General features: G+C 57.7%; 1 protein-coding gene across 1 annotated transcript; it reads right to left on the bottom strand.

Moving 5' to 3' along the window:
• Positions 1–8741: 8741 nt before the first annotated feature.
• SAPCD2 (suppressor APC domain containing 2) lies at positions 8742–17389 on the bottom strand. Its single transcript, XM_045803741.2, has 6 exons — positions 16051–17389; positions 13257–13369; positions 12485–12631; positions 12030–12137; positions 11785–11904; positions 8742–11711 (listed from the first exon to the last, which is right to left on the bottom strand). The coding sequence occupies exons 1-6, from the start codon at positions 16643–16645 to the stop codon at positions 11583–11585; spliced, it is 1212 nt and encodes a 403-aa protein (XP_045659697.2). The 5' UTR covers positions 16646–17389; the 3' UTR covers positions 8742–11582.
• Positions 17390–20346: the final 2957 nt, after the last annotated feature.

The raw sequence follows: 20346 nt of genomic DNA, 5'->3' as shown, positions 1-20346 counted from the left end.
CAGCACCCCTCCCCCTTCTAGGCCTTTCTTCCGCGGGGAAAGCACTGAGGAGGGAGAGGCCTGCAGATTAGATTGAAAAGAGACAAAGGCGGCCCAAAGGGAGCCCGGCACAAGCAAGGGCGGTGGGGGCTGCCTGCAGGCCTGCCCACCCGGTGCTGGCCTCCCAGCCCCCCGCACCTCGTCCCACGAAGCCCAAGTAGGGCTCCCTGATGATCTGGTTGGTGCATGGATGGAGACCCACCCGCCATGAGAGGACGGGGCCAGGGTAGCGGAGGCCTGGACGCCGGAGGGCTCGTGGCGGAGGGCCCAGATCTGTCCCGGAGGAGAAGGCAGGCAGGGAGCAGGGAACAGCCAGGACGAAGCCTGGGAGTGTGTTCTCTCTGAGGCAGAACCCCGGGCGGCCCCGTCCTTCCTTGGTGCAGAGACGCCCTTCCTTCAGAGTGGGCTGGGGGGGCATGAAAGGAGAGTTTCTGGGTGGGAGGGGCCTCTGGGAACCTGGGGGTGACTGGGGTTAGGAGAGCTCCAGATGGCTGGACATGGCTTGACCCTGGGTCCTGGCAGAGGAATGCAGTTGCAGAGAGGGCGGGGAGAGGGGTCCTCAGCGCGCCCTCCCCCACAGGAGACAGACCTCCCAGGCTGGGGACATTTGCAGAGGCCCACTGACATCTTGGCTGTGTCTGCCTCAGTCTCCCCATTGGGTGAAACACCTTAATCGGTAAAGGCCCTTCACTCTGTTAACCTTAAAAATAAGACAGCCTATTTTACTAGCAAACATAGGCTTGTTTGGGAATAACAGAGAATTGCAATTTGGCACCTGCAAACTCCAGCAAGACCGCAGGCACATCCAACAAAGAAAGGAGAGGAATGCTGTTTTACGGAGAAGAAGGAGGAAGTGGGAGGGCTCGCTCCGAACCCAGGCCTGCTGGAGAAAAGCAGTTCAGGGTGATGGAGAGTTTGCACAGGGTGAGTTGTGGGGGGTCGATTTCTCGTAGGAGAGACAGTGCTTGTCTTTCCTTGGTGGGGCCTGGACTGATGGTTCTTCCTGTCGTCGACACGGTGTGGTCTGGCTCCCCCTTCCAGCCTCCCCTTCTGGCATCCACAGCCCACTTTAGTGAGACTTCCCTTCGTTCATGTTCACATCACAACGTACTGTTTCCTTTCTTCATGGGCTCATCCAGTCATTCGACAAACAGCTGGCGGAACCTTCTGTGGGCCGGAGGCATGGGAGCTCTGTGCAGGTGCAGGGAGCAAGGGTTGCGAACCACATGGTGTGGGCAGCGGGGAGGCCCACCCACCACCTGTCCTGAGGCGAGCAGGCTCGTCCAAGGCTCCCCAGGAGGGGAAAAGCCTGTGAGGGGCAGCAGACTCATGGGAGCCGGGTGGGGTGCACGCGTACCGTGGAAGGCATGACGACCGGCCCCGGCTGGGCAGCCGCCCCTCGGTGGCCCCGGCCAGAGGGTCCCGCTGTCTTGGATTTTGTATTTGTTACTGTTACTTTTCTTTAGCGTCTTCCTCCTCTCCGCACATTTCTAAACAACGTATGGCGTTGCTTTTCCTGGTTTCCGGACCCGATTTTCTACACTGGACATACCGTTCTGGAACGTGCTTCTTTCCCCCGATTTCCGAGACTGCGTGCGTGGGCAGCTCGGGGGGTGGTCTGTTCGTTCTGGCTGCTGCATTGTTCTCTGTGGTGACTGTTCCGAAGCCGACGCATCATGCATGAGCACGCAGGGCGCTCTGGCTCCGGGCTGTTTTTTCGGGAACACCAGGGCTCTGCACCCGCCCCTTGCCGGCGGCTCCAGGGAGGAGGTCCTTGGAGCCGGCTGGTGGCCGCGTGTGTGTTCAGCTCACTAGCAGATCCTGCGTTGTTTTCAGGACGAGGGGCCAGCATGCCCACGAGCAGTTGGATTCGTGCGACTTGTAGAGTTTTGAGAAGCTGGTGAACGTGAAGTCCCGAGATTTTAACGGCGTTCCCTCTGTTACTGAAGAGACAGTGTCGCGTGTCTTTCCTGTTTTCTGCGAAGCGTCTGTTCAAGCTCCCAGTCCAGTTTCTAGACGTTGTCTGTCTGTACGTATGCTCTGGACGTTCGTGCTCCGGCCCTGAAGTTCCGGAATCTCCGAACGGGTCCGAACGTGTCATTTTCCGCTCTGTGCTCTTGTGTGCCTGGTCGGCCGTGAGGTCGCCGGGTGTGCCCCTAAGTCGAGCTCCCAAGGTTTTGTGGGTTTGCTCAGGGCCAGCCTTTGATCTACCTGGAAGCGGTCTGTGTGTAGGATGTGAGAGAAGGGCTCCAATCCCCTGTTTCCCGTGTGGAGAATTGGTTGGCCCGGGCCTTGGATCACGCGGGTTCTCTGCCCTGATGTGCTGGCAGGGCTGGCCCCACCATGTGCCACGTCCATGGGTGCGGGTCCTCTTCCAGCCTGCGCGCCCAGCACCCGGCACCCGGCCAGGAGCGCTGGCCGGTCTTCCTGTCTGGGAAGACGGTCCCCTCTCCCTGCTGCTCCCTGGACCCCGAGATCTTCCGTAGACATTTTTAGAACCAGCGTTGGGATCACAAATGCGATGACATCGGACCTACACCCAGCGATGGACTAACGCGCAGTCCTGAGGCCAGAGGGGGAGCCGTACCCCCAGGAAGAAGCGCTGTCACGAACTCCACGGGATTTCAGGGGGACCCCATCGAAGAGGGACGCACACTGCTTCTCCGAGAAGAAATCGACCCCAGCAGCTCGCCGGTGGTCCTCATCCTGAAGCCCTGCTTTTCTCCAGCGACCTGGCCTCAGGAACCCCTTGCACTTCCTCCTCTTTCTCCATAAAATAGCATCCCTCAGCTTTCTTTGTTGGACGTGCCTGTGGTTTCCCCGGACCTTGAAGAGTAAGGGAGGAACGGAGAGCTTTATTCTCACGGCTAACACTGTGTTGTGGGATGGGCCGGGCCCGTACTTCCCCTCTCCCATGACGTAGCTCTTTGGTTGGGATATCAAGGTCACACTAGCAGAATAAACTTTTCCTCTGGAAAAAACTTAGGTGGCATTTGGATTACCTCTTCCTTGACTAATGGGTTGAATTTGCCTGTAAAACACTCAGGCCTCGTGTCTTATTAACATCTCCAACTGTGATGGTGGGTTTATCAGTGTCTCCTTAGTGTTCTGACAAGTGTTGAGATAGGTATGGACCTGTTCCTGTGTGAAGGTGTCTGCATTTATCTGGGACGAATGCCCAAGAATGCAGTTGCTGGCTTGTGTCATGTATTGGGGTGCTTCCTATAGGCCCCGTGACTATATGGGGAGCGGGAGGGAAAGATGTACTTTGAGGAGCTGACTCACACAGCTGTGGGAACTGGCGAGTCTAAGGTCTGCCGGGCAGGTCAGCGGCTGGGAGACTCGGTGGGGTGGGGTGGGGGGTCCGTGTTGCAGTCTTGAGTCCACACAGTGTCTGCAGACAGAATCCCTTCCTCTTTGAGGGGCTTTACGCTCTTCTCTTAAGGTCTTAAACTGATTGGATGGGGTCCACCCACATTTCAGAGGGTGATCTGCTTTTCGAAAAGTCTACTGATGTAAATGTGAATCATATCTAATGCAACCCTTCGCAGCCACATCCAGACAGGTGTTTGACGGGACGCCTGGGCACCGTACCCCAGCCAGGGTGACGCACCATCGCATACGGTCAGTGAGCTGTAGTTTTCAAAGGAACTACCACCGGCTTTTCCAGAGCGGCTGTATCTTTTGACGTTCCCACCAACAATGTCCAAGCAATTCCGTTTCTCCACCTGCTCGCCAGCAAATGGTGTCGCCATGGGTTTGTTTTTAGCTGCTCTGTTTGGGGTGCAATATTTCACTGTACCCCGCTTTCCTAATGGCTAATCCCATTGGACAGCTTTTCGGGTACACACATGCCATCTGTATATCTTCCTCTTTTGTAGTTTACATATTTTGAGGCTGTTATTGGGTGATTACAGGTTTAGGGTTGTTGTATCTCCCTGGTGATTTAAGCTTTTTATTATTAGGGACTTACTGTCTTCATCACTAATAATGTCTTTTGCCTTAAAATCTCTTTAGTTTTATATTAATACAATCTCAAGCTTTTCCTGTTTTTGTTTTTGATGCCGTATTTAGGTCTATCTCTCTTTTTTTTTTTTTTACAGATTTTATTTATTTATTTGACAGAGACAGCCAGCGAGAGAGGGAACACAAGCAGGGGGAGTGGGAGAGGAAGAAGCAGGCTCCCAGCAGAGAAGCCTGATGTGGGGCTTGATCCCAGAACGCTGGGATCACGCCCTGAGCCGAAGGCAGATGCTTAATGACTGCACCACCCAGGTGCCCCTTAGGTCTGTCTCTTAAAACAGCTACCTGACTTTCTAAAACTCCAGTCTGACAATTAAACTAGAGTTATTCTCACTCTTCACAGATGACACGATACTTTTGGGAAAACCCAAAAGACTCGACCGCCAAATTGCTAAAACTCATATAGGAATTCAGCAAAGCAGCAGGATATAAAATCAACGCACAGGGGCACTTGGGGGGCTCAGTGGGTGGAGTGTCTGCCTTCAGCTCAGGTCATGATCTCAGCATCGAGCCCCACATCAAGCTCCCTGCTCAGCGGGGATTCTGCTTCTCCCTCTGACGCGTCCCCCTCTCATGCTCTCTCACACTCTCCCTCTCTCAAATAAATAAATAAAATCTTTTTAAAAAACCAATGCACAGAAATCAGTTGCATTTCTATACACTAACAATGAGACAGAAAAGAGAGAAATTAAGGAGGCAATCCCATTTACGGTTGCACCCAAAACCGTAAGATACCTAGGAATAAACCTAACCAAAGAGGTAAAGGATCTGTACTCAGAAAACTACAGAACGCCCATGAAAAAAATTGAGGAAGACACAAAGAAATGGAAAAACGTTCCATGCTCATGGATTGGAAGAACAAACATTGTGAAAATGGCTATGCTACCCAGAGCAATCTATACATTCAATGCGATCCCTATCAAAACACCATCAACTTTTTTCACAGAGCTGGAACAAATGATCCTAAAATTTGTATGGAACCAGAAAAGACCCCAAATAGCCAAAGGAAGGTTGAAAAAGAAAACCAAAGCTGGTGGCATCACAATTCCGGACGTCAAGCTCTGTTACAAAGCTGTGATTATTAAGACACTATGGTACTGGCAAAAACAGACACATAGATCAATGGAACAGAATAGAGAACCCAGAAATGGACCCTCAACTCTATGGTCAACTCATCTTCAATGAAGCAGGAAAGAATATCCAATGGGAAAAAGACAGTCTCTTCAACAAATGGTGTGGGGAAAATTGGACAGCCACATGCAGAAGAATGAAACTGGACCATTTTCTTACATCATACACAAAAACAGACTCAAAATGGATGAAAGACCTCAATGTGAGACAGGAATCCATCAAAATCCCAGAGGAGAACACGGGCAACAACCTCTGACCTCAGCCACAGCAACTTCTCGCTAGACACATCTCCAAAGGCAAGGGAAACAATGGCAAAAATGAGCTATTGGGACTTCATCAAGATAAGAAGCTTCTGCACAGCAAAGCAAACAGTCAACAAAACCAAAAGACAACTGACAGAATGGGAGAAGATATTTGCAAATGTCTTATCCGATAAAGGGCTAGTATCCAAGATCTATAAAGAACTTATCAAACTCAACACCCAAAGAACAAATAATCCAATCAAGAAATAGGCAGAAGACATGAACAGACATTTCTCCAAAGAAGACGTACAAATGGCCAAGAGACACGTGAGAAAATGCTCCACATCACTCGGCATCAGGGAAACACAAAAAACCACCACAATGAGATACACCTCACACCAGTCAGAACAGCTAAAATTAACAAATCAGGAAACGACAGATGTTGGTGAGGACGCAGAGAAAGGGGAACCCTCCTGCACTGTTGGTGGGAATGCAGGCTGGTGCAGCCACTCGGGAAAACAGTATGGAGGGTCCTCAAAAAGTTGAAAATAGAGCTACCGTATGACCCAGCAATTGCACTACTGGGGATTTACCCCAAAGATACAAATGTGGTGATCTGAAGGGGCACCTGCACCCCAATGTTTACAGCAGCAATGTCTACAATAGCCGAACTATGGAAAGAGCCCAAGCGAATGGATAAAGAAGACGTGGTATATATGTATATAATGGAATACTACTCCGTCTTCAAAAAATAAAAGCTTGCCATTTGCAACAATGTGGATGGAATTAGAGGGTATTATGCTAAGCAAAATAAGTCAATCAGAAAAAGATAATTATCATATGATCTTACTCATACGTGGAATTTAAGAAACAAAACAGGGGGGCGCCTGGGTGGCACAGCGGTTAAGCGTCTGCCTTCGGCTCAGGGCGTGATCCCGGCGTTATGGGATCGAGCCCCACATCAGGCTCCTCCGCTATGAGCCTGCTTCTTCCTCTCCCACTCCCCCTGCTTGTGTTCCCTCTCTCGCTGGCTGTCTCTATCTCTGTCGAATAAATAAATAAAATCTTAAAAAAAAAAAAGAAACAAAACAGGAGCAAAGGGGAAGAGAGGAAAAAATTAAACAAGAAGAAATCAGAGAGGGAGACAAACCAGAAGAGACTCTTAACCATAAGAAACAAACAGGGTGGCTGGAGAGGAGGTGGGGGGGCGGGGTAACTGGGTGACAGGCGTTAAGGACGGCATGTGATGGAATGAGCACTGGGTGTTAAATACAACTGACGAATCACTGACCTCTACCTCTGGAACCAATAATACACTGTGTGTTAATCAATCTAATCTAAATTTTAAAAAATAAACTAGAGTTTATTTTTTATATATACTCACATATATTGTGATTACCAATGTAATTCCGTCACCTTATTGTGTTTTTCTCTCTTAAGACTAAACTTTTTCGTCTTCCTGCCCTGTCCCCTGCCCCTCCCTGGCTAGCCACTATTTTACTGGACTCTCCTAATTATTTTATTTTATTTTATTTTATTTTTTTTTTTTTAAAGATTTTATTTATTTATTCGACAGAGATAGAGACAGCCAGCGAGAGAGGGATCACAAGCAGGGGGAGTGGGAGAGGAAGAAGCAGGCTCATAGCGGAGGAGCCTGATGTGGGGCTCGATCCCATGACGCCGGGATCACGCCCTGAGCCGAAGGCAGACGCTTAACCGCTGTGCCACCCAGGCGCCCCGTCTCCTAATTATTTTAATACACACACTTAACCAAATCTAAAGTGAGTGTATTTTCCCTTACAAATGAATCGAGCACTTTAGAATGCCTGAGCTCTAGTCTTCCCTCCCTGCGTGCCATTTTCACGTGGTCTCAGTTCTCTCCTGGGCCCCCCATTAGTACAATTACTATTATTACTACTATTGTATATAGTCTATGTTTGCTTAGATTTAATGATGCATTTTGGTTGGCTTTAAAATATGTCCACAGATTATTTGATCTCCTTCCCTAGAAAGGCGGTGCCCGATTCCCCTTCCACACCCCTTGATAAAGAACTGGACCAAGGACTGGCTTCTAACCATCAGAGTAAAGACACAGGGGAGGTTGTGATTCAGTGACGCCTGAGCCTAGGTCCTCACAGGCAGGTGGCTCCTTCACGGTTGCTGCTCTTGGGCCATGCGCTCTAGGGGAAGCGGATCCGTCGAGGACACGGAGACAAGGAATCCAGGGGCTCTGCCAACAGCCCTGTGAGGGCGCCATCTTGGAAGCCGGCCCTCGGGACACGGCGGCCACAGGAGATTCCAAGCCAGACTGTCCAGTGGGACCGCTCCCGAGCCCCGAGCCCCCAGAAACAGCAAGCAAATAATGTTGCTTTAAACCCCTGAGCCTCCAGTTAACTCGTTAACTGACTCATCCTTATTTAGAGTTCCTTCTTACTGCTGCCGTTCTTCCGAAGTCCTTCCTCCAGAGTGTCCTTTAGTGAAATCCTGTGGGTGGTAAACTCTCATTTGGGGTGGGGGGGAAGGATATGCTTTTATTTACATTGCCCTCGGGTTTTTTTGTTTTTGTTTTTGTTTTAAGATTTTAGTTATTTGAGAGAGAGAGAGAGAGCGCACGCGCGAGCGCACCAGCAGGGGGAGCAGCAGACTCCCCGCTGAGCAGGGAGCCCGACGTGGGGCTGGAGCTCGATCCCAGGACCCCGGGATCATGACCTGAGCTGAAAGCAGACGCTTCACTGACGGAGCCGCCCAGGAGCCCCGATGTTGCCCTCACTCTTGAAAGGGCTCCTCTGGGTCTGGCCTTGCGGGTCATAGTTACACGGTCTCAGCCGTTGCCTTCCCCTCCCACTGGCTTCTGATGAGCCCCTGGTAGGCACCTGCTCCGCCCCTGGATTCTCTGATGATCTTGTGAGAGACAATGTGCATCTCTTCCTGTTCAGCCTGGCTGGGGTTTTTGGGATTTCTGGACCAGAGAACTGAGGTTTTAGACACTTCTGGAAAACTTGACACCAGCTTATCTTCATTCAGTGCCCGTCCTTCCTTGTCCTCCTCTAGGAAATGCAAGCAGATGAGTGACCCTCGCCTCTCACTCATGCTTCCCGCTGACTCTCTGGGCTGGGCTCTTCTGGTTCACTAACTCCCCAGCAGAAAGTCGGAAGCTTAGTCCTTTTGTTTCCATTTCCATTTCATTTCTATAGGTTGCTTGCTTTTTCATGCTTTACTGCTCATCTTTATAGACTAAAAGCTTATACTTCACAGACTAAGAAACTATAAAAGACTATCCTTGTTTATATTTTCAAGAATCTCTTTTATTTCTTTAGACATATAAAAGCTATTGTATATTTTCTGATAATTCCAATATCTGAAATGTTTGCGGAATCTGTTCTTTCTGCTGGCTCTCATGGTGGGTGCACTCCTGGTGTTTGTGAAAAAGCGTTTTGACTTAGAGACACCCATTCTCCTTGGGACTTGACGTACGTGAAATCACCGGGGCAGTGATTCTCCAGCAGGGATACCCCTTGGGACATTTGGCAACGTCTGGAGACACTTTAGTTGTCACAACTGAGGGTGTGGATGGAAGCCAGGGATGTCGTCAACATCGCGCAGGAAGACAGCACCCGCCCCCCAGACCTCCTCAGCCGCGAAGGAAACGAGCGTTTTGCAGAGGACGTGTTTGCTTCTGCCAGCTGACGGGACCTGCCAACCTGGGCCACTTACACTTCTTCCCTTGAGGTGTCTGGGGCGCACAGGTAGCTTGATTTCCGACTGCAAGCAAGGGGGACGTGTGTTTTCACCCTGGGTGGAGCACCGAGAACAGGAGAGGGTTTCTATCCCAGACTTGCCTCCTGTGTAGTCAGCTGGTCTCGCAGCTCAAGGGGTGCTTTCTGGGGAAGGTCTCCTGCTGAAGGACAGCTGGGGCCGACACCGTGTTGTCTGGTGTGGAGACAGCAGAGGGAATGCAGAACCCCCAGGCAGGGCAGACGCCCCAGGGGACACCCCTGCCAAGCTCGCAAGCCTGCCTCCTTCACTGTTACGGCCTCCTCGGCCTCCTCCACTCCATCGTGAGGGCTGGGTAGGGGCGAGCCAGGTGAAGCAGGGAGGGGGTGTTCTAGGAGATGGAACACCATTTGCAAAGACCAGAGGTGGGAGGCTGGCTGTCCAGCAGCAGCCCAACTATGGGCAGGGCCTGGGAAGGGCTGTGGAGGCTGAGCCTGGGGGCTGCCCTGAGTGACAGGGTCATGGGAGGGTTAAGAGCAGGGGGCGGGTATAGTTTTCAGTTTTGAAAATGTCACGGGTTGCCCGTGGAGAACCTGTGAGCACAGACTTCCAGTGAGAGGGTGGGCTCAGGGTCTGGGCTGGTGGGGAGGGACTGGTCGTGGGATGGAAGGGGGAAGAGCAGATCCAAGAATACAAGAGGCAGCTTTGGGGAGGTCCCAGGGGGTAGGTCCCAAACTGTCAATGGGGAGGATTTTTCCTGGGCTGGCCCTGAGCTGGCCACTGGCCTGCATGTCCCAGTGGGTGCTGGGGGCCCTGTCTTATCCTTCAGGACTCCACTCCCCTCTTGGCTCCCCTCCCACAGAGCCTGCGCAGGTCTAGGCCTGGGGGTTCTTGGGCCCCCAGAAGAGCCCACCCCACCTCTGAGGAGGGCAGCTTGCACGCTGGGCAGATTTGGGCCTGACCCAAGACAATGCCCCTCCCCCTCTGTAAGCCCGGAGCACAATGGGGGGAGCTCAGAGCAGGGGCTGGCAGGGGGCAGCCGGCCACACTGCACCTGGGACCCTCCTCTGCAGCCAGCACCCCCTCCAGAGCTGTGGGAGTCCATGCACCTAAACTGTCTGGGGTAATGGGGTCTCTCCATACGTGCTCACACCCCATGCCTGGGGCCCCCCCACTGCACGACCCAACGGTAATGTCAAGTCCTTGGTGTGGGGGGCAAGTTCCTGTGGGGATGGTGGCACAGGTCATGAGGCCCCTCCTGGGCTGGAGCCCCCTTCTGGGGGGGGGCTGGTGTAGGGTGGGGAGTTGCCCCAGACAAGGACCCTGCCTCGTCTCTTCCTGAACCCTGTGGTTTTCCTCCTCTGTGGCTGAGTCGGCCCAAGTCTGACGCCAAGTGAGGGGTGGAGACAGGGAGGTGCGGCAGGTCCCAAACCTGGGAACCCTGAATCATGTGCGGGAGGCCCTGGTCGGGTGCACGGCCTATAAGGAAGCTTGGGGGCACACCTGGGAGGCCCACACTGACATCTCCCGTGGGGACAGAGCCCTCCCCAGGGGAGGGGCGCACTGGAGCGACCCTGGCGACCATGTCCCGCCCTGGCCAGGGTGCCTGCTGGGCCCAAGGCCCTGAACATGGGTCACCGGTTGCTCTGTGAGCTGTGTTGGCAAGGGGGGATGACTGCTAGTCCAAGCTGTTTTCAGGTCTGGGGTCTGTGAGGAGGGGACAACAGACCAGCCTTGGCCCAGGCGTGAACTCTATTATCCCGGCAGGAGATCCCCCAGGACCAGACACCCCTTCCATCAGCTCCTTCCATCTGCTCCTGGCCGAAGGACAGCCCCTAGACCTCAGGGAGGCAAGATGCCCTTGGGCTCCTGGGCCCAATCTCCTGGTGGGCCCCCAGGTGTCCCGGCCCATGTCAGGGACCCCCAGGGCGGACCTCACACACCTCACCATGGCCGCTGCTGGGCAGCTCCGGCTGTCGTGCATGCGGCGCCCTCTGCTGGCTGCGGTGGGAAATGCAGCCTAGTGGGACCAGTACCTTTGGCTGGAGACCGCAGGTCAGAGAGGACAGGCCCGTGGCCGCAAACCCGCCTGCCCAGAGCTGCCTGAGAGCTAGTCAACGTGAGGCGAGGCCCCCCTGTCCACTGATGGTGGCAGTAGCAGCTTCAGGTTCTATTAGCACAATGAAGCCCCACCCCGGGCTAGCCCCCCAAGGCTAGGACCGAGTCCGGGTCTGGGGCCGCGGGACATTCTGAGGCCCAGCCCACCCGCTGGCTCCACCGCGGGCTGGGGGGGCTGCGAGCCCAGATTGCAAGAGAGGAAGAAACCTGTGTCCAGGCCAGTCAGGTGGTCTTCAGCCCAAGCAGGCTCAAAGAGGTGCCCGCGCGGGCTGACCGCCGGGCCAGGCCCTGAGAGCTGTCGGTGCCCGTGGGCAACTAGATGAAGGTGGCGTCCAGCGGCCCAGCGTCCTGCTGGCTGAGGGCGCGCGCCGTGAACAGCTGTTTGATGAGGGCAGATTTCTCCTGCTCCAGCTGCGTGATACGCTCACTCTTGCTGGTCACCTCCTGGGGAGGCGGGAGGTCCGTCAGGGCCCGCCGGGCCTCCAGCCTGCACCCCGCACCCCTCCCTACACCTCACCTGGGTGAGAAGCCGGTTCTGCTCTTTCAGCATGAGGACGGTTTGCTGCTGCCAGCCAGGGGCAGAGGGTGAGGCGGGGGCCGGGGTCGGGCACGGGAGCCCCGAGGACGAGGGCAAAGCCTACGGGAGGGCACGGTCAGGCAGGCCTGGCATTCCCGGGCATGGCCTCCAGGGCGAGGGTGAGGGGTGGTACCGCGCGGGCCATGGGCCCTCTGCAGGTGCTGGGTGGTCTGGGGGGCACTCACCCTGCCGGCACAGGCTGCAGCCAGCAGCTCCCCCAGGCACCGGGCCACCTCCTGGACCTTGGGCAGCAGCCGGCCCAGCGGGAGGGGGCTCCCCTCACTGCCAAAGTCCTGGGAGGAAAGCAGGAAAGGGGAAAGTCAGCGAGCAGGACCAGCCAAAGTCAGCCACCGTGCTTGAGAGGGGTCCTCACAGGTGGCGCTCCTGTCCCCCCAGATTCCTGCTTAGAGCAGACAAGGAGTCCACGGGTGTTGCCGCTAGGGGTCATCTGCCCCAGGGCGCAGGCAGTGTAGGTGGGGGGGTCCCGGCACCCTGGGTGGAGGGACAGCCGGTGCACCCTGGAATAGGGCAGTCCTGTGCCACTCCAGGGGTGCGGGGGTCAGGGGTGCTTCCTGCATGTGCAGGGAGCACCACGCTGTCTAGGGGCAGGGACCGCCCGGCCTTGGGCGGCGTCACTCACAGCGCTGGCCCTGCTCTGGCTCAGGCGACGCTGGCGCTCCTGCACGCGCTGCAGCTGCTGCTGGTACCAGTCCCGGCCCCGCGCCATCATCTCCAGACCCTGTAGCAGCACCTCCTTCTCCTGCTCCAGCTCCTGCATCTGCTTCAGCTGCCGTGCACGGGGGCATAGTGCGGGTGAGCGCGCAAACCGCGCGTTCCGGCGCGTGCCGATGTGTGTGCGTGAGGAACCGCAGCCAGGCAACGCCGACGCACCCCCACGGACCGACCCACGCCAGCGCCGTCCTGCCCGCACCCCTGCCTGTCAGGAAGCATGGCCCCATCTCTCCTCTGGGGTGGGGGAGGCGGCCCTCCCGGGGCCCTTCACGCAGGCTTCCCCTGGGGAACACAGCAGCACTCCCCAGCGCAGCAGCTCCCTTTAGGGCACGGGTGCGCACGCAGCTGGTGAGCTGGGCTAACTCAGCAAAGGGGAGTCTCGGGAAGTGGGCCGATGCGGGGGGGGGGCAGTTCTCGGGAGGGGCCGTGCCCACTCCACATGCCACGGCACACCCCGGCTGCCTTTTCCCTAAAGGACTTCTTCATCTGGCCTTGAGCCATCCCTCAAGTGGATTCAAGCCCGCGTGGGGAGAGATGTTTGTAATTAACTGACATTCCAGCCCCCCCCCAAACCCAGCCTTGGCTGCCACCTCCCAGGCAAAGGGGTGGTCCAGGAGACCAAGCGTGGGGGCCAAGTCCAAGCCCCGCAAGATGGAGGATCCCCCAGAGCCCTCACTCACCAGGTCACAGTCCACACCGTTGGTGATGGTGTGCCTCCGACGTTCCCCTCGGGCACGGGGGGCCCGATGGGTATCGCCCATGCCTAGCTCCCGGGGCCTGCAGGCCACTGCACCTGCGGCAGAGAGGCAAGGCCCTGGCTCATTTCCAGACCTGCCTAGTCAATCTCAATGCCCCCCACCCCGAGCCTGGCAATGCAAAGCTGGGTGTCCAGGCCGACATGCCTCTAGCGTCGTGGACAGTTCAGATCCTCCCCAACTCAACCCATCCCAGGGGCATGGGCTACCACCTAGCCCTACACACACCTGGCCTCTGTGGGGCCTGGCTCCCCACTCGATCCCTACCAACTCCCCTTACCCCATCTTGGGGAGGGCTATGTGGCCCTTGAGGCTGCATGTCTGTGCACACAACACAAATGCATGAGCCCACATACATGCCTCGGCATGAGCGCCCTGAGGGCAAGGGCTTTACCCAGTTGGTCCGGGAATCCCCGGTGCCCAAAGTACTTTGGGTACACTGCAGGGGCTCGAAGGCTGCTAGATATAGGGCGAGTGAGCAGGGCCTTGGGCTTCCCTGCTTCTTTCTTCTTGTCTGCCGGGACCTTTACGAGTGACAGGAGTTGCTGCAGGTGAAATGGGGGGGCACAGGTGGCCCAGACCTAACTTTTCCCGGGAAGGATAAAACATAAAGTTGGGCCAACACATACGTGCGAACCCTGTGTTCGGCACGTAACTTAGGAGACACGGTGGCTTAGGCACCCACCTGCAGGAGCCGGCTTGGGGGTGAAAAGCCAGCGGGACCAGCTGGCTGCCCTGGGGGATGGGGAGTATATGCAGGGCAACACAAGAGGGGAGGAGTGGGGTGCAGGTGTGGAGGAAATCACCCTCCCCTGGCTCCCTAGCCCTATCCCCCCACACCAGGCTCAGGCTCACAGGCTATGCCCCTGGCACTGGCCAAGGGGAGTGGGGGGTGATGCAAGAAGGGGACACGTCCACAGGGTTGGCACCAGGCAGCAGGGCAGGCCTCCAGCCAGCCCTGGCAGACAGGCTCCGTGCAAGCCCAGAGATCGCGTCCCAACCTGCCCGTGCTACGCGGTTGGCAGAGAAGATACAGTAGAGGGAGGCTGGGGGGCAGGGAACACCCCCAGATCACCTGGGCTTGGTGTGGGGCAGCTCCCAGATTCCCGGATGACAGCACGCTGGGTTTTCAGTGGGATGACCAGCAGATGCAGACAGCCCTGTCCCCCGTCGGGGCCTGAGCTAGCAGCCTGTACCCACTGGGCCAGGGCAGGCCTGGGTGTACGGAGCTCCAACAGGGCCAAAGAAGGGGGACCTGGATCTCGGGGGTGGGGAGCTCTGTGTGTATGGGGGCTTTCTCTTCCTGGGAAGCTGGGGGATCTCGGAGCTCCAGATTTGGCACTCCACGCACATGCCATGCCTCTTGTCTGGGCCTCTGTCTGTAAAGGTGACAGTGAGAGGCTGGCCTGAGCCTAAAGCTGCCCATGGGGAGCACTAGCCACCTGCCCAGCCCTGTGTCTAATCCTCAGAGGGGTGCAGCAGATGACCCAGTGCCACCCAGGGCACCAGAACAGAGCGGTGCTGGGCCACAGGTCGGAGGCATCCAAGCTCCACTCCCAGCTGATTTTCAAGTATTTGCAGCCATGGGGATGGCACCGGCTGTGCACCCAGAAGTGTCCCCTGCCTCTCCAGACCACGGGGACAGAGAGGTTGGGCAGTGAGGAGCAGGGGGAGCCCCCAGCCTGGGGTGGGCTGCTGGATGGCTTCACCAAAGGCCAGGAGCCACTGTGGCTCCAAACACCAGGCATGGGGCTGGGGAACAGGGGCAAGGCTGGAGCAGACGCCCAGTGAGGCTGGCAGAGTGGTGAAGGCATAGAAAGGCTGGCAGCTGCCGTGGTGGGGGTGCAGAGAGGCCTGCACGGGGAGGGAGGGTGCACGCATGCAGGCTGAATGAGCTGAGGGGTTTGGACCCCACCCCCATCCATAAGGCAGCTGCTATTCCCAGAGCAGACACTAGAGGGGCCCACATGGGTCATTCAGCCATCTCCTGTCACTGCCAACTGGACCGGAAGCCAGGCAAGGACCCCACTGGCCACCCCCGGGGAGGGGGGGGGCCGGGGGCTGCGCCTGAGTCTCTCCCTGGTGTCAGCCTGGTAAGCCTTGAATATTGGGCTGGAGACCCACCCACCACTTTACTCTTCCCGGCAACCAGGCCAGGTCCTCCTAGGACATCTCCACCGGCCTCAGTGGTGGAGGCAGTGGGTCCAGCCCTCTTGGTGCAGCGGCCAAACTAAGGACCCAAAAAGGGCAGGGAGGGCCCTTCTCAGTCTGGGGTACCTTCTCTCCTCTGAACTAGAGGGAAACTCCTCTGCCTAGAGTGCTATCAGAGATGCACTTGAGAGCCTTAGCGTCCCCAGGTGTGGGGCAGGAATCCCCAGTGCTCAGCTCAGGCTGGGTAGGGAGACTTCCTGGTGGAGTTTGGAGTCACCCACCAGGCCCTTGGCCCTGGTAGCCTCCCACGGTGGCGGGGGAGGGGTTGGCCTGCCTCCTGGCCCCGGAGCACACCGGGAAAGGCAAGAGGGCCCCTTCCCTCTAGGCGCTTACGGCCCTTGGGCCCACGTAGAGCTGCCCGCCCCTGCCCCCGCGGTAGGAGAGGCACCGGCAGCACCTCTCTGGCTCTGGCCCGAGGCGCAAGTCGCGGGGGTCGGTGGCGGGGTGTGGGGATGGGGGAGGGAGGGGAACAGCTACGAGGCGGGGCTGGAGGCCGCCCCGCACTCACCAGCGTCCGCGCTCGGGCTCCGCTCCAGCGCCGCGCCCTGGGGCCTCTCGGGCTCGGCAGGACCGGGCGCTGCCTCTGCTGGCCCGCACAGCTTCTCCAGGCTCCGGGCCGCGCCGCCGGGGACGGCCGGCGGGGCCCGCGAGCCCAGGGGTAAGGGCTTCCTCTCCAGGACCGTCCGCGGCTCGTCAGCCGGCGCGAACACCAGGCGCGGCGGCGGCGGCGGCTGCTGACCTCCGGGCCGCGCCGGGCAGCCTCCCCGGGCAGGGGCGCGCGCCTGGCCCCGCGGGCCGCAGTCGGCGCTCAGCAGCGAGGTGCGCAGGCCAGCCACGAAGCGCTCGAAGGTCAGGTAGCCGCTGGCGGGGGCCACCTGGCGCAGGCCCTCGAGCACGCCGCGGGGCAACTCGCGCGCGTCGGCGCCCTGCCAGCGGGACTCGATCTCGCGCAGGTGCACGCAGCCGCGCCGCCGGTCGTCCAGGATGTCGAAGAGGGTGCGCAGGCTCTGCAGGAAGGCGCGCGGCAGCCCCTCAGTGCCGGGCGCGGGCGCGGGCGCGGCGGGCGGCCCGCGGCCCGGCTCGGCCATCGCGGCTCCGGCCATGGGCGGTCGCCGCCGGGCTCCGTCCCCGGCTCCTCCGTCCCCGGCTCCGTCCCGGTCTCGGTCCCCGCGCGGCCCGACGGCGGGGCCCGGCCGGCGCGCGCAACCTGCCGCGACAATAGCTGCGACTTTTTGAATGGACCCTCCTCGTGGCGTCAGCGCTCATTAGCATTCGCGGCGGCCATTGGCCGAAGCCGGCCGGTCTGCTCCCGGATTGGCTGAGAGGCCGCCAGCCCGGTTTGATTTTCCACCGAGGGCCCCGCCCCGCGCGCTCCCGCCGCCGTGTTGGCTGCGGCTGGGGATGGGGGAGGCCCGGGACCTGCTGGGAGGGGGGGGTCCCGCAACTCCGCCTCCCCTCGGCCTTGCGGGTTGGGGAGGGAGCCCCGAGCGGACCCTTTTTGTACCCCCCCCCCCCGCCCCCGGCAGCCCTCTCGGCGCAGTTCAGCCCTCTCCGAGGGGCGGGGCCTGGCGCCCTACGGAAAACCTGTCCCGGGTGTCCTCGTGGGGGTAAGGATGGGGCGCACACCTCCTCCAGGGATTCATCTTCCCCGTCTGGCTCCCTTGGGGACTCTTCACCCCCTACTCGGGGTCCCCTGGCCCAGGCCCCCCGACTCCGGGGCCCATTTACCAGGAGAGTCCCAAGAGGATTGTGGGCTCCAGCCGGCTGGGCGCTTCCCCTCACAGAGGCCTCTCTGTCCGCACTGCGGCTAGCGCCTCCCCTTGTCCCTGGGGATAACCTGGCCTTTCCTGCCTAGTGCAGGACAAAGCCACTTTTTCCTGTGTCCCCAGATCCCCATCTGGTGACCAGCTCTCCTGGCTTCCAAAGTCTGCTCCAGCCTCTTCCTCTGGCCGGACACTTCCTCCCGCTGCTCCCCTGACTCTCACGGCCTCTTCAGGCCAGCCAGGCAGCCCTGTGTCCCCAGCGGCCCCTGCTTCATTTCCAGCCAGGATCCAGTCGGGAGGCGGCTGGAGCTTAGCCCGCCTCTCTTCAAGAAGAGAACTTCCTCCTGTTAGGGTCATAAAGTGAATTTCTTCCTGCCCAGGAAGGTGAGGTCAGCTGGGACAGGTGCTGCTGTGCTCATGAGAGCTCCCCCTGTCAAGACTTCCTGATTCCATTCTAAATGATGCTTCCCTTTATTAATTTCACAGCCCTCAAAGTTGGGGCTCCGTTATGGTAAGGAATTTTGGAAGGACCTAGAAAGCTGTGAGCCTGGAGTCTCCCCATAGAGCCTGACCCATCCCTGCCTTCCCCATTAGTGGCAGGACCAGCCTCAGTCCCAGCATTCAAGCGGTTTGTCCTGCAGTTCGTCTCCCCTCCTACTCTCCTTCCAGCACACCCTCGCCGGGTCCCCCATCCTTAGGGTACCCAGCAGTCCCTCGCCTCTGGGGCCCTGCATGTGGTAGCTCTCCACCAGGAACACCTTTCCCCGTCTGCTCCGGGCTGATCACTCTGCCTCCTTTGAAACTCCACTCAGGTACCTGCCCACACCTTGAAGTTACGTGTCTTGATTTTCAAAGCACGAGGCTGCCTTCTGGTAGTGACAGTGCTTCTCCCCCTAAGCCCCTCCCTGTGCTTTCTGGACGCAGGACAGAGCCACCCCACAGCCTAGCATCAGTGTGTCCCACAGTGGAGTCCTGGTGGGTGGCCTGCACATGTGAAGCCTCATCCTGTGGAAACGCCACCCTTGGGTGGGATGGGGAGGCCTGGAGACGGCTCTGTGGGGGTTCATGTAGGTGTGGAGGCCAGTGGCCAGCAGCACCCAGGCCAGGCCCCTATGAGCCCGAGCCCACTGTACAGAGAGAACAAGGCCTTCTTAGAGCATCAGGAACTGTGGGGGAGGAGGCCCTCAGTCTGTGGGCTTCCTGGTGGGCTGCCCTGGCCAGGCACTGGTGGAAGGTACGAAGACACCCGAGTTAGTGCCAGCTCTGGACGCGGGCCTAAGGGTGGGCCCCGTGTACTTCCTGTCCTGAATTCTGACCACTTCCTCCTCCTCCACTCTCCAGCCTGACCCAACACTTTCCTAGCTCTGTACCTTTCAGTGTTGCTGTCACCCCCAGGGGCTTCCCAGAGCCCTGACCAAGTGGGTGCCGGTCCCCGTCGCCATTATGTTCTCACTGTGCCAGCTTGGAGCTCCCTGGAAGTGGTTGGTGGGGCCCTCTGTCCCCAGCCTAACACAGTCCCTGTACCTGTTCCAGGGTTCTCTCGTCTCCATCCTGTAGTAACAACCAGGGACCCCTGCTGGCTTCTGGATCCTGGCTCCACTGAACTCGTTGGATGAGACCCTAGGGCACAAGGAAGGAGGTTCCTGGGCCACAAGCCTGCCTTTGCCAGGTCGTCCAGGAGCTTGTTACTCACCTCTCCCTCGCTGGCACCCCACCTGGCTGCCCAGGTGGGCCAGCTCTCCTTCTCTGCCCCTTCAGGTGCCTCTGGCTACCCATCCTCAACTGTCCAAACCCTTCTGAGTCTCAGCCCCACCCCCCATCTTGAAGCGAGATTCAGGGGTCACTCTGAGGTGAGCTCTGAGTTCATGTGACACCTGTATTCAAGGGCACATGTGCAAGGGGTGAGAGTTCCCATGGACTCCGGCCTGGGGTGTGGAGCCCACTCTGTTTCTGGGCTCCCTACCTCCCACATGCACCCTCCACCTCTATCATGTGCCCCTCAACTGCCACAGACTTTTGAAGCAGACCATTCATTCATTCATTCATTCATCTAGCACTCTTTGAACACTTGATGTGGCCCAGTCACTGAGGTAGGTGTGGGATCCGACACTCATTCATCCATTCAACAAACATTTACTGAGTACCTACTGTGTGCTGAGCATTGATCTAAGGTGATGGGGCAGAGCCGTGAACCAAACTACCTCCAGCTGTTGTGGAGTTTCCTTTCCTTGGGGGAGTCGGGCAGCAGAGAATGCAGAAAGGCAGGAAGGAACACAGATAAATGGGAGGGTTCCCTCTGAGCCAACATGAGCCGGGAGGGTCTCCCCAAGGAGGCAACACATGAGTAGAGACCCGGCAAAGTGGGGCAGGAAGTCATTTTCTGGGAAAGAGTAGTCCAGGCAGGATGAACCACAAGTGCAAAGGCCCTGCGGCAGGCCTAAGGCTACCCTTGGAAGATAACTTCTTTCAGGTCCACCAAGACTTAGAGTGGGCCCCGGGGGGCTGTGGGAAGCTCTACTTCCTCACCGAGGAACGGGGTGTGTGGGAGCCTCTATGTGCAGAACCTGCCTGCAAAGAGACACATTGCCTTAACAGGGCTTGGCTGGGGTAGGCCTGAGAGACATGTTGCTTTTCATTCTGGGTCCCAAAGTGCCATTTGAATTTGTTTTAACCCCGTGCATGTATTACTTTTAGACTTAAACTAATTTCTAGAAGAAAGCTTTGCCCCAAAATGGCCAAAGCTACTCGTTATTTTTTCACGAGAACCTTTATAAGCAGCAAGATATCTTCATCTATCTATTGATCTATATATTTTTAATAAACAGCAAGATATTTTAAACTCTGATAGTTAATATAACATGGCAGGGCGAAGGGCTGCTCCTGAGCGGTTCCGGTTACTTGGCAGTGAGGAGGAGGGATGTGAAGGAGGGAGCCCCCAAAGATGGAGGGCGGCCTTCTTGGGGGTCTACTGATGATCTGGCTCCATCCTCCCCAGCCCAGACGGCAGGAGTCTCGGTCAATGCAAACATGGCCACGGGCAG

Source organism: Ursus americanus, chromosome 18 (assembly GCF_024610735.1).
Source record: "Ursus americanus isolate L20-20 chromosome 18, mUrsAme1.1.p, whole genome shotgun sequence".
NCBI classification, from domain to species: Eukaryota; Metazoa; Chordata; class Mammalia; order Carnivora; family Ursidae; genus Ursus; species Ursus americanus.
The sequence above is the reverse complement of the archived record's forward strand: the minus strand, read 5'-3'. Positions and strand labels throughout refer to the sequence as shown.